The following is a 14,572-nucleotide window of genomic DNA, read 5'->3' as shown; positions in this document are numbered from 1 at the left end:
TGACCTCATGATCCGCCCGTCTCGGCCTCCCCAAAGTGCTGGGATTACAGGCTGAGCCACGCGCCCGCTTTTTTTTTTTTTTTTTTTTTTTACCAGTCTCCTTTTACAGTCTCTCTCTGTTGCCCAGGTCAGAGTGCAGTGCAATGCCCCAGCAATGCATTTAATTTTAGTGCAATCTTGGCTCACTGAAAGAACTTCCATCTCCCGGGTTCAAGCGATTCTCCTGCCTTGGCCTCCCAAATAGCTGAGATTACAGGCATGTGCCACCATGCCCGGCTAATTTTTGTATTTTTAGTAGAGACAGAGTTTTGTCATGTTGGCCAGGCTGGTCTTGAACTCCTGACCTCAAGTGACCTGCCCGCCTAGGCCTCCCAAAGTGCTAGGATTACAGGCGTGAGCCACCATGCCCAGTAGAAAGTGGGGAAGACGATGTGTGTCTTGTGATTAATCTGGAGTTCACCTAAATATTTCATTGTAGAATGCACTGGTTTCTTTCTCCAGGACTCACATGCACTCAGAAAAGTGACATATTTTGTTCCATATTACTATGAAAACACCTGACACAGATGTTGATGGGTAGCAAATTTATGAGCAACGATTCTAGATGCTTTATGTAAATTATTTCTTACACCAATTCCACAAGGTTGATATTTTTATGATTATCCCAGTTTTACAGATAAGACAATGAAGCCCACAGTTGTCACACAACCTAACCCATGGTCACACAGCTAGTAAAGAAGCCAAGATTCACCTGTGCAGTCTGACTGTAGAACTTGAGCTTTTTTCAGTTAATATTGGCAATCAACAGCAAGTCTCTGCTCCCTTGGAGATTTTTAGAAATACATGGAGCAAGTTTTGATTGTGGCAGTAACTGAGAAACATTATAGCATTTAGTGGGTAAGGATCAGAGATGCTATATGTCTCGCAACCCAGTTAAGAGAAAAATTGTCTTACTCAACAGGGCCACGTGCCCCACTGAGATACAACAGAATAATCTACGATATAACAGAATACACTACATATTCTATTCTGTTTCCCTAAACACAGCCAAATAGATGAAGACACATGTGAAATGTTACAAAGAAAAAGTGGCTGGTAAAGGACCACATGATAAATGTAAATCAATCACCACTCAAAACAACAGTCTACAGTTGCACTGGAACATTAATATCAGTACTTATTTAGAGATAAACTAGCTAATTAGATTTCCAAATACCTTTTAGCTTAGAAAGTTCTTGCTCTTTTTCTTGCTGCAGCTGCAAGTATTTTTGCTTATGGTCATTAAATGTTCTACTGAAGTCTTCCCCTTGTTTGCGATGTTCCTCTTCCAAGTCACTGTGCTGTTTCTTTAGCTCCTCGTGTTGGCTCTACAAAGATGAAAACTTGAGTAGAAATATACATTCTCTGAAGTATATGAGAGTCTATTTCTTGACAGCACAGTAAACAAAAACAAATGAAAGCAAGAAAGCATGAACAAATGAAGAAATAGGCTTTGTTTTTCTCAAGTTGCTTTAATTTGTGCAGCTTCCCTCCATTTACCCTGGATTTCAAATGAACAGTTGGGATCACAGCCAAAATAATTTTCCTCTTAATTTTTAAGAAGTTAGCATGAGAGATGGAAAAGGGAAAAATGTGGGAAAATTCCCAGGGACACAAATTACTGTGGAAACAAGGTAAGGCTAATGGCAAAATTATCCCTCCCTGGGTATTATGGATTTCCTCTTCTGATCTGATGTTTTCCCAGCAATGCCTTTAATTTTTCTTCTTTGGTATTTCAGCCTTTCTGGTAACTCAGTTTAAAAGAGAGAGAGTAAATGAGACTTTTCCCTTTGGAAATAGTAATCAACTGTTTAGAGAATTGACTTTTATTTACCTTATTTCTGATTATAATCCTACAATGTAATCATGATCTAGATAAACGCTACAGTCTCCAAGTGCTTAATGTGAAAGCATGCTTTGCTTTAATTCATTTACTGCTCTCTTGATAATAAGAAGATTCCGGTTTCAATAAAAAGTGCATGCCCTACCGATATTAGAGGGTAAGACAATAGCAAACAGAAAGCGAGGGGGAGGCATGGTGGGGTGGAGATGCTGGCATGATCTGCATGCTGCGAAGGGCATAACTGCACGCTGCCTGTCTCTTCCAGCTTGACAGAAACAATGGTTCTCTTCCTGACACACAATAATGAGTTTTACTCAAGGACCAAGGAAGGAGAATCTTTAAATAATAAATTGTGTTCCCGTGGTAAGTAAAAGGACATTTATTAAATATTAGTAACAAGAAGGAAGCATTTTAATAGTTCTACAGCCTCCAGTCTGTGTAAGATAAAAGAAAATGTCTAAGGAAAACCACTGTGAGAAAGTAAATGAACATAAAACCCTAATGGATAGAGAGAAGAAGAAAATTAAAAATGAGGTAACCGAGAGCCTGATTTATAAGAAAATGTGTAATAATTTTAAAATGTTCTATGTAATCGAGTGATAAATATGATGAGCCATTACAACTATATATAATTTTTAGCCAAATATGATTTTAATATGCCACATTATGATACAAATCAATTTCTGTAAACTTTATCTTTAATCACTTTAAAGGCCAATAGTCAGTTCAAGTATTAGTTAATCCTTTTATTCATAAATAACAACTTTAGATTACTCACTTTCAACATCTGATGTTGGACATTCAGTGCACTGTATCTGCTATTGGAATCTTGCTGTAAATCAAAAAAAAGAAAGCACAAAGATAAATATGGCTCTCTTGTTAAACACAGCTTAAAGCACTTTAAAATGTAACTTCATTTATTTCACTTGCCTACAGTAAAATGAATTCTACACTTGAACCAAGATGTCACTGGAGCCATCGATTTAACAGAGAAATGAAGTTTTAACATTTCCCTTAGTTTGCTAGATTCAGAATAAAAAAGCAGGATACGAAATCATAAAACGGTAGCTTGACAGAGCCCTTAGAGATGATTTCCTTCCACTTTCATATTCAGAAGAACTGGAGCCCAGACACACGAACTTGTCCTGAGACACAGAGTCACCGCGCAGGGCTACTATATGTGCTGGGTGCTTGAGGTAAGAGGGAAGAAGAAATAAACCAATGAGGAACGGGCCTCACAAGCTAAGCATGCCTTAAAGGGGGAAGAGAAAAGGCACTGTCTTTCCCTGAACTTCAGCGGGTAAGAAATTCTACATACATGATTTTACCCCAGTGAGGCTCTATTTTGCAGAGTGAGAAACTGAGTAAAGATTAGGAACCCGCCAAGAGCAAACATTTTCATTAAGTAGCAGACCCAGGATTGAAACTTGAGCCTAAGTCTCTGGCTTAACTACATGTCCTGAGCTCCAGGTTCCAGGAGCATATCTTTGTGTTCCTGAGAGGCATCTTCACATATGGACCCAATAGTCCCGGGTAGCCATAACCAGTCAGTATGCAAAAGACACCTGATTGTATTCCCTCCCTATGCTATGTGTTTTATGTTTAGGTACCATATCCCTCACTTTACCCTGACAGCACAAGTATACACTCATGCATTTTTTTCATATTTTTATAACTTCTAAAATGAACTGCATTTTTGCTACCTCACTTTACTGCTTTAATTTGTAAGGAAATTACAAGTGCACACAGTTTTGGTTAGTGCTTTTAAAAGCAAGTAAGAGTTGAAAGCTGATGGCCTCCTGGGCTACCAAAGGAAGTGACTCTTCTCAGTTTTTTTATTTTGAGATAGGGTCTGGCCTGTTGCCCAGGCTGGAGTACAGTGGTGCGATCGTAGCTCATTGAAGCTTTAAACTCCTAAGCTCAAGTGATCTTCTGCCTCAGCTCTCAAGTAGCTGGGAATAGAGGCACGTGTACCATCACGTCCAACTAATATTTTGTACTTTGAAGTCTTGCTATTTTGCACAGGCTGGTCTCAAACTCCTGGTCTCAGGCAATCCTCCTGCCTCAGCCTCCCAAAGTTTCGGGATTACAGAAGTGAGCCAACTCGCTTGGCTTCTTCTTAGTTTTAATACCCCAAAATATCAACGTTTTTCAATTAATGCTTATATACTTTTCTCAGAGTAAGAAAAAGACTAGCTTTTACCCAGTTAATTTGGACTTTAAAATATTTTAAATGCCAATATCATTCATCCCTTCACCCATTCCGCAAATGTTCTTAAATGCAAACTCTAGGCCAGGTCCTGTGTTGGATGCTACACATGTGAAGGCAAACCGAAATAAATCTTATATTCTATAAAAAAGAGAGACTGCAAACAAATAAATGAAATAATCTTCTTTTTATAGTTGAACATTAAGGTTATTCCCAGTTTATCCCTATTATCAATAATGTAATAAGTAAAGGTAAGTTTTAAAACAATGTTTAAAGTCTTCCTCTTAGAATGTTTTGGCAGCCAAAAAATACAAATAAATAAAAAGTATGTCAGTCCGATAACCCCAGGGATCAACAAAGTAAAAGAGTTTGCAACTATATTTCTCTCTCTTTCAAGTTTAATGAAAACAAATTAAGGAAAACAAACAAACAAAAAAAACCCAAAACTTACCCTTCCTTTATTTAATGTTTCCTGTGCTTCTAACTTATAAACAAGAAAATCTGGAAAATACAAGATGGGAAAAAACAGTGATAATTCACTATACAGATTCTAAACATCTAAAGAAATAAAGGCAAATTTTACTCAGGCTTACAAAAGTGTTTTAAGTTTAAAACAATCTACTTGGTGATTTACATACTTTATTTTGGCTCTCATTGGTTTAGAAAGAATTGCAAAAAACATACATCTTCCTCTTTACCTTACAGCTGTAAATCTTGCATCCACAAAATCCAAATTATAGCCAATTGATTAAAAGTGCTTTTAAAATATCTCTGTGATTAACTCTCCTTGAAATTTAGGAGGGAAAAAAATGGAGCACATCTGAAGACAGAGGTGATTTATCGCTATCCACTAGATGGCACACTAAAATCATTCAGTTCCTGAAAACAGACATCAAGCCAGCCAAGCCATCTTTAATGCTTTGAAAACTTTATTATCCACTAGATGGCTCTATAAAATCACTTTGCATTTGAAGACAAGGAGAATCCAAACTTTATCAAAGCATTTTAATGATGTTGAATTTCTATTCTTCACACAGGCTCAATCCAAGTAAAAGGTCCTAACCAATACTGTCCCTCCTCTGCTATCCTCTTCCTTCCCACCAAGGTAGGCAGACAGAATACTTAACTTAAATTTCAAGATGTATCATAAAACATGAATAAATAAATATCAGAATGCAGAAAACTTCAAATCATCAGCTGTATAAGGCCTGTGTTTTACGGAAAAATTCTGATTAAAAACTGACAACATTGCCTAGTGGCTGACCTAAATGTTAACTTTCAAACTGAATCAAGTGATGTGTCAATAAAATTTTCACAAGGTAAAACAGGTGTATAACTTAAAATATAATGGACAATGGGATCAATTCATTACGGTATACACATATGCGTATGTGTATAAAATTTGTCATATTCTGGACAGTGCATGCTGTTAATTCCCCCCGCCCCCCGCCCCCTGGATATCTGTGGACAGAAGTTCCAGGTGTAAGTAATATACCCGTTTAATACTCAGATGAAAAATTATATGTTATTCCTGAAATAATAAGTATAACCAATATATGAGCTATCACATGGTAGCATAAACTGAATAGAATATTCTAAATACAATCCTGTATAAGGATTACTGCACAATGCATAACATATTACTTGACATGTTTTTCTCTGTCCACCTATCTGACTTTGGGTTGATTTGAGAAATATCTTAGCCAAAACGAAAAAAAAAAAAAAATAGTAAACCAAGTATATGATACGTCAAAGAAAAGTACTGGAAAACAGAACACAAAGTATTTATTTACTTACCTTCTTTTGCTTTTTTATGTTCAAGTCTTTCCTTTTGCAAGGATTTTCTAATCTTGATCTGTGTTCATAAACAACTGGAAAAAAAAGAGTTAAAGTTTTTGTCTTCAAAGAATTAGAAATTTAAAAGTAAAATTAACATCAATTTCTACAACAGGAAGAAAATGGTGTAGAGTCTTTACACAATTTAAATAAAAACATCTGTATTTTAAGTTCCCCTTTCCAGGTAAAGAACAGACATACTAACAGGCATAATTCTGGGCTGATTCCCATCCAGCCTGCCCTTTTCTAAAGCCAATATTCTGAATGATGCTTCCTCCTCCTTTGCCTGCTCCCTTTCCTTCTAGGCCTCTTAAATGCAAGTGTCTTTTTGAGATTTTTTTTTCCTGTCTTCCTGGGCAACCCTGTTCAATCTCATGACTTTCAACCATCATCTGCACAGCAGTTACCCCTACATCTATACTTTCACCTCTGGCTTCTCTCTCAGACCCTAGAAGGGTATTTTCTCCTAAATATTCCCTAAGGACTACAAAGTCAACATGATCTGCATCTGAATTAAGGCTGTCTAGATCCCTAAGGAGACCTCAGCAGCATACCCCTGGGATGAAAGAGGAGGTGTTTCGCCTTCCTCCTCCCACGTCAAGGAAAACAGACTAGAGAAGCACAGAAATAGAGAAGGGAGGGACTCTCCAAAGAATTTATAAAAGGGTCCACAAAAGAACCAGTCAGGTTCACCATCAGCCACAGCCAGAAGAACCCAGCGGCAAACCGACGTTCAGTTCTGTAAGACCTTTCTGCCCTTTATCCTTCCTCCCCACCCAGTCTACTCTGAAGAATCCAGAGTCGCCTGGTGAGTAGGGATGAAGAGTAGATGTGTTCAGGAGAGAACTGGGGAGAAGGGGCCTACCACAACTCTCCTTCCCACTGCAGGCTCCACACCTACAGCAAGCAGGAGCTGGACCGAAGGGAGAAGCCTTACCTTTGAATGAACTGTCCTGGACTAGACCAGGCATAACAATTAATGAACCAAGACTGTGTGTTTACGAATACAAGTTTTGAACTATTTTTTGCTTTTAATCTGAGAGAAGTTAGTGAAGCAAACAAGTTTGTCTAAGACTTCATCCAGGAACAGAAAACTCAGCTCCACAGAATGGTTTGAATAGGCACCGAAGGAAAGGAGAACGGAGTAAATTAAAATTCTGATCTACCCTTTGAATCCTGTTTGTTCAGCATTATGGTCAAATATGATCTCATTCTTGGCAGGCTAAACCAAATGTGTTACTCCATTCTTTGGCCAGTTACAGGTTCCCCATGACTACATACAATTTAAGCATCAATCACTGGTTGACCATATACAATTCACAGAACAGCCCCAACACTACCGGCTGCTGCCAAAGTCATCAGGGTCCCAGAAAACTCCCTTTCCCCATCCCTGCAACAACCCCTTGCTGCTTAAGGGATTGCCTCTCTTCTTGCCCTTTCTCCATTGCTATGGTGGCCAACAACCAACTACCACTGTCCTCCTTCCAGGCTGGCCATTATCTCCTGAGTTCTACACCTTCTCCCCATACTGTGTCTTTCCTTGTCATCCCATATAAAACTTCCATTCTCAGGACTCCATCTATTATCATCATAGGCCCTACCTCTCTTCACACCTCTGCTAACATCTCCGTCTCTAACTCCTAGAATGCCTGTGACCACTGAAATTGGTATGGTGTGGTCCTCTGATGACATGCCTACCCCAATCTCAACTTTCCCCTCATCCATAGGCTGTCATTGCAATAATCCTTGCCTCATCCCCTTCCTCTACCAGATAATCCTTTCCTCCTGCATTATTATTATAAAGGAATTCAATATAACTCTGTATTTATGGCATCTCTACTATGTACCTGGACAGAAGTGTAAAACTGGGCTAAAAGTAGTTGTGTTCCAAAAAGTTTGGTTGCAAGTCCACTGTTAAGTAGCAGTATTTTTTCAAACATATACTCGTATGGAATATAAGCCCCTTGGACAATCATTAAAATCCTTTCAAAACTAAGAGGTTCCTTGGATTACAACTAATAGCCCCATCTTAAATTAAGTTTGGAATAAAAAAGGGAGAGCATAAGATTAGCCCTATAGAACATCACGAAGCCAAGCCCTGGACTGTGCACTCACAGTCTTTGAGAATTTCCTTGAGGTGGGGGAGACATATAGGGAAAGAGCTAAATTACAATACTATCATGATAAAACAGAGGCAAGAATAGGATGCTTAGGAACATGTAAGCTCCCCAGCTGGAAGGAAAAACACTCCCTTTACCGCCAATCCACTGGCCAAAGTTCTCACAGTCTGGATAGAAAGTTATAAGGGCATAAATATGCCAGTTAAAATATTGCACTAATGGACATATTATAGACTGAATTTCAGCAATCACGCAAAGTTTTCAAAGAAAGGAACAGGTGAACTATCCAAGATCCTAAAGCAGCAAGTCCCCAGTATAGGCGGAAATAATTCTAACCTAGCAACACCTATAATAATAATAAAACCCAGCAGCATAGTCAAGAAAAACAGACAAGGCAGACTGTTCATTACCCACCCCAGTCACCTCAGACTAAATGTTAAACATTATTGTAGAAGGTTAAAGACATAGGGGAAAAAAGTTGAATTTGCAAATTACAATCTGGTGGAATTGTTTACTCAATAAAATGCAGCAGCAATCAAGGTAAACTCACTTTTACAAACTTAATATTGTGTGGTACCAGGTAATCAGGTAATAATTATCTTTGGCTTAGGAAGGATAGAACTCATCAGCATGATTTCATCTTCAGTGAGAGAATGGAGCCTCTGCTAGATGAAACCAAGTAGAGAGGGAGTGTGGGGGATGTGGGTGAAGAGTGCTGGGTGCAGGATGGTATTCCATTCTTTATTCTCTTACCTGGGATTCAGTCGGAAAGATAATGCCCCGACAGCTGGCCCAAAGTAACCATCTATCAAACTGAATCATACAACTGTCTTTGACAGTTCCACACTAAATGGAAATTTACACATTCAACATATTAACAGCAGTGTGTCTCAAGAGCCAGGAGATCCTAGGACACAGTTATAAACTTCCATAAATAACCTCAATAAATCCTATAAAATGTCCATAGAATGGCAAGCGTGTTTGTGAATTATTGTTAAAATTCAAAGGTCTTAGAAAAGCTGAGAAATAAACACGACTGCACAGCATGGCATCACTAATAGCAACTCTTAATGCAAGAAGAATGTATTTTTGCAAATACAGGAGAAAAAAGATGTGGCAAACAGGAATCGAGTGTGTGTATGTGTGTGTGTGTGTATATATATATATATATATGTAGAAACAATGAGGTAATTGTGCTATTAATACTATCTTACTCAGAACTGGACAAGCCATCATTGTAACAGCAGCTTCTAATCCTGATGTAATATAACTTAAGAATTCAGAAATGGTTTGAAGGCTGGAGAATATAACCAAGGAGGAGGAGGGTGAAAGAATGGAGCAGCAGTGACGGATGGAGATGTGGAGAAGGGTTGTTCTTCACCAGGTTCAAGAAAAGAATAAAGGAAAACAAACTGAAAAAGCCTTAAACTATAGGCTGAAGAAACCACATCAGGTAAAGGGAAGTCAGAGTGAAAACTGATCCTTTGAACTGAAAAGTCTAGAAAGAAGACGAGGAGAGGGAGAGGGGCAGGTGCTAATATAAGGGCTGAAGGCACAGCCTTGATGCCTGGGTTAAAATCCCAGTTTCATTTCTCACGGAGTGAGCTGCTGAACTTCTGTGAACTTCAATTTCCTTGTACGGTGTGTGGGGATAATAATAGATTTATCTCTTTGGTTGAATGTCAGAGTTAAATGAGTTCATATATATCAAGTGCTTAGAACACTGCCTGGCACAGAGTAAACACTACTAAAATGCTTAAATAGCTTAAAAGTGCCAGAGAAAAAAAATCAGGTGATCTCCCCTGAGCCCTTCCAATCCTACAATTAAAGTCTAATAACAAAGTAATGTGTGTGTATATATGTATATATGCACATATATGCATATATACACACATACACACTCACACACAGATGTATATACACACACATATATCTGACTTAAAAAGGCAATGACATTGGTCTCAGTTTTCTTTTACTTAAAAAATTTCTTTAAATAAAAGAAAAAGCAAATAATAATTCCATGGGTTATTTAAACCCTTAAGTGTTTAAAATAAAACTGAAAGACAGTAGAACAGACCAGACGGAATTTTTGTGCTTGTACCTCTTTTAGAAAACTTCACTATTAAGCACATACACACACATATGCACTACCTTTATTTCTTTTACCATGCATTCTCCAGGCTTTTGAGCTGTGATTTATCTAGCTAGGTTTACTGTTTCACTTAGAATGAGGATAGATAATCAATCCTTGTCACCTATCTCTATTCTTCTATTTTTATACTCTGAAGTCAAGGGCATCAGTTAAGATGAACTAATGCTGCTAAAATCTCTGCAACAAAAAGCTATATATTGAATATTCTCATAGCACCAAACAAGTTTAAGGTAAAATAAGTAAGAAAATAATGGTTCAATCTCAGCAGTCAAGATCTTTAATGCAGAATAACACTGCAACAGGAATAGGATTTGAATCACAAGAACTCAGGAAAAAGATGAAAATCCATAATACTCATCTCGTCTCCTGCTTACTTAAAAGGAGTTTAATATTTTCCATGCAGCCCGGAATGGAAAGAGGTTTTATTCCCCCCAAAACCACTCAGGAGTTTAAAAACGTGCCAGCTTCCTACAGCAATTTTCCATTTTAACTCTGACTTCCATCTGAAAGTCACACGAGAAATCAGCTGTATACATTCACTTATGGGCAAAATGCATATCTATGCAATTTCAGGGCAAACTGTTCCAATTCAGAATCAGAAAGCAACATTCCAAAATTAGGCAGAAAACATTGCTAAGTGTTTTGACATCTTAAACTAAGAGAGGGCAATGTTTCTTTGGCAGAAGAAATAGCCTGTGAAATTTTGGTTTTGGTCCTGGCTATAACATAATGTTTTATTTTTGAAAAACAAACAACAAACAACAGAGGCTTGGTATGAAAGTCACACAATTCAACTTGTGAAAACATTTAGATTTGCAAGTACCTCTATCTTCTTATATATAAAACAAAAATTAAAATGAACAAAGTATGCTTTTGATAACTGTGACTGAAGAATGTTTAAGCATAATAGTAAGAAAGATGATACAAAAAGAAGAATAAATTGAAATTAATATAGGTCTCAGACTTCAATACTCTTGAGGGTTTCTTTAGGGCTAACGTCATAGAAATTAGAGTCTTTGTATAAGAGTTTTTCCTTGTAATTCTAAATCACAGAGGTGGGGTGGAAGCCAGCCACGTGTCCACCCCCTTCCTCCATAAAAGAATGAGTTGGTGGGTCAACACAAAGTCAACATCATACATTCTTCCAGTTACTTTTCCTTCCTTCTTCCATAATTTTACCTTACAAGAAGTCTACGAAAGAATACTGGAGATCTCCTAGAAAACAACCCCATAAAAGAAATCAATAAAAGAAAAGGAGGTGGACCACTATTACCATTTTAAGGCTCAAACAGGACTCTCCCTCCAGTGCCCAGGAGCAGGGAAGAGCATCGCTAGGGCACAGACTTTGGTTCCTCCTCTCGTTTCCTTCAAAAATGTCTCCTCAGAATTCTGCATCCATCTTCAAAATTTAACTACAACTTCTCACAGATGACTCCCAAACCATGAAGCCCAGATTTTACTTCTCACTCAATTCCAGTTTCATTCTTTCAATAAAATTGAATCTTTTGAGTCAGCTTCATCATTTATGGCTGAATTTAATTTTTAATTAGCCCTTTCCTACACATTCAAGATCCAGGCCTGGGGGGCAAAACCTCCCAGTGGCTTCTCACCACATTGGGAATGAAACCCCACAAGGCCCTCACAGGGCCTTACCCCATCGTTCAACCTGTCCATCCCCAGCAGACTCTCTGTTAGGCCTGAACATGTCAGGCACACTTTCCCCTCAGCCCCTCCTACTGCCTTTCCTTGAGCCTCACTGCTCTTTCTCCAGGTATCTGAACAACTAACTCCCTTACTTCCTTCAGATCCTCACTAGAAAGATGCGTTCACACCGAGAACATCCTGTCTAAAATTGCAACTAGCTTCCTGCCCTCAATAGTTCCAGTCTCCTTTCCTACCTTATTCTTCTCTTTAGTGCTGATCATCAAGGACTACTTGATTTTTACTTATTAATTCCCTGTCTATCACAAAAGAACAGAACCTCGATTAGGGGTGAGAATTTCTGAATTACTTTATTTCATTATTGTATCACTGTGATATGCTTTGGCTGTGTCCCCACCCAAATCTCAGCTTGAATTCTCACATGTTGTGGGAGGGACCCGGTGGGAGATAATTGAATCATGGGGCAGGTCTTTCCTGTACTGTTCTTGTGAGAGTGTATAAGTTTCAAGGGATCTGATGGTTTTAAAAAGGGGAGTTTCCCTGCTCAAGTGCTCTTCCTTTGTCTGCTGCCATGTGAGACGTACCTTTCACCTTCTGCCATGATCGTAAGGCCTCCCCAGCCATGTGAAACTGTAAGTCCAATAAACTGCTTTCTTTTTTAAATTGCCCAGTCTGGAGTATGTTTTTTTCAGCAGCGTGAAAACAAACTAACACAGTAAACTGGTACCAGTAGAGTGGGGTGCTGCTGAAAAGATACCCAAAAATGTAGAAATGACTTTGGAACTGGGTAACAAGCAGAGGTTGGAACAGTTTGGAGGTTCAGAAGAAGACAGAAAGATGTGGGACAGTTTGGAACTCCCTAGAGACTTGTTAATGGCTTTGAGTAAAATGCTCATAATGATATGGACAGTGAAATCCAGTCTGAGCTGGTCTCAAATAGAGATGAGAAACTTGTTGGGAACTGGAGCAAAGGTGGCTTTTGTTATGTTTTAGCAAAGAAATTGACAGCATTTTGCTTCTGACCTAGAGGTTTATGGAACTTTGAACGTGAGAAAGATGATTTAGGGTATCTGGTGGAAGAAATTTCTAAGTAGCAAAGCATTCAAGAGGTGACCTTGGCTGCTGTTAAAGACATTCAGTATTAAAAAGGAAGCAGAGCATAAAAGTTCACAAAATTTGCAGCCTGACGATGCGACAGAAAAGAAAATTCCATTTTCTGAGGAGAAATCCAAGCTGGCTGCAGAAACTGGCAAAAATAACTAGGAGCCGAATGTTAGTCCCCAAGACAGTTGGGAAAATGTCTCCAGGGCATGTCAGAGGTATTCACAGCAGCCCCTCCTATCACAGGCCCAGGGGCCTAGGAGGAAAAAGTGGTTTCATGGGCCAGGCCCAGGGTCCCCGTGCTGTGTGCATCGTAGGGACTTGGAGCCCTGTGTCCCAGCTGCTCCAGTCATGGCTGAAAGGCACCAACATAGAGCTTGGGCTGTGGCTTCAGAGAGTGCAAGTCCCAAGCCTTGGCAGCTTCCACAGGGTGCTGAGCCTGTGGGTGCACAGAAGTCAAGAACTGAGGTTTGGGAACCTCCACCTAGATTTCAGAAGATGTATGGAAATGCCCAGATGCCCAGGCAGAGGTTTGCTACAGGGGCAGGGTTCTCACGGAGAACCTCTGCTAGGGCAGTGTGGAAGGGAAATGTGGGGTTGGCGCTCCCGCACAGAGTCCCTACTGGGGCACTGCCTAGTGGAGCTATGAGAAGAGGACCACTGTCCTCCAGACCCTAGAACGGCAGATCCACCAACAGCTTGTACCATGCACCTGGAAAAGCCACAGACACTTAACATGAGCCCATGAAAGCAGCCAGAAGGGAGGCTGTACCCTGCAAAGCCAAAGGGGCAGAGCTGCCCAAGACCATGTGAACCCACCTCTTGCCTCAGCATGACCTGGATGTGAGACACGGAATCAAAGGAGATAGTTTTGGAGCTTTAAGGTTTGACTGTCCTGCTGGATTTTGGACTTGGGTGGGACCCACAACCCTTTTGTTTTGGCCAATTTCTCCTATTTGGAATGACTGTATTTACTCAATGCTTGTACCCTCATTGTATCTAGGAAGTAATTAACTTGCTTTTGATTTTACAACTTCATAAACAGAAAGGACTTGCCTTGTCTCAGATAAGACTTTGGACTGTGGACTTTTGAATCAATGCTGAAATGAGATAAGACTTTGGGAGACTATTGGGAAGACATAATTCGTTTTGAAATGTGAGGGCATGAGATGTAGAAGAGGTCAGGGGTGGAATGATATGGTTTGGCTGTGTCCCCCACCCAAATCTCATCTTGAATTCCCGTATGTTGTGAGAGGGACCTGGTGGGAGGTAACTGAATCATGTGGCAGGTCTTTCCTGTGCTGTTCTCATGACAGTGAGTAAGTCTAACAAGAGCTGATGGTTTTAAAAAGGGGAGTTTCCCTGCACAAGTTTTCTTGTCTGCTGCCATGTGAGATGTGCCTTTCACCTTCTACCACGATTGTGAGGCCTCCCCAGCCATGAGGAACTGTAAGTCCAATAAACCTTTTTCTTTTGTAAATTGCCCAGTCTTGGGTATGTCTTTATCAGCAGCATGAAAATGAAATAATACACCCTGGTACACTGAATTGTAGGCATGTATTAGTCCATTCTCATACTGCTATACAGATTCGACCTGAGACTGGGTAACT

General features: G+C 39.5%; 1 protein-coding gene across 1 annotated transcript in view; it reads right to left on the bottom strand.

The window, feature by feature from the left end:
• The window catches only part of GOLIM4 (golgi integral membrane protein 4), an 82,717-nt gene that overhangs the window by 27,726 nt on the left and 40,419 nt on the right, over nucleotides 1-14,572 (bottom strand). The window contains 5 exon segments of the mRNA XM_017895106.1: nucleotides 1,217-1,367; nucleotides 2,661-2,714; nucleotides 4,543-4,592; nucleotides 5,889-5,936; nucleotides 5,939-5,962. Of these exon segments, the coding sequence (XP_017750595.1) occupies nucleotides 1,217-1,367; nucleotides 2,661-2,714; nucleotides 4,543-4,592; nucleotides 5,889-5,936; nucleotides 5,939-5,962 (327 nt within the window).

The sequence above is a fragment of the Rhinopithecus bieti genome, unplaced genomic scaffold (genome assembly GCF_001698545.2).
Source record: "Rhinopithecus bieti isolate Rb0 unplaced genomic scaffold, ASM169854v2 scaffold_25901, whole genome shotgun sequence".
NCBI lineage: Eukaryota > Metazoa > Chordata > Mammalia > Primates > Cercopithecidae > Rhinopithecus > Rhinopithecus bieti.
The sequence above is the reverse complement of the archived record's forward strand: the minus strand, read 5'-3'. Positions and strand labels throughout refer to the sequence as shown.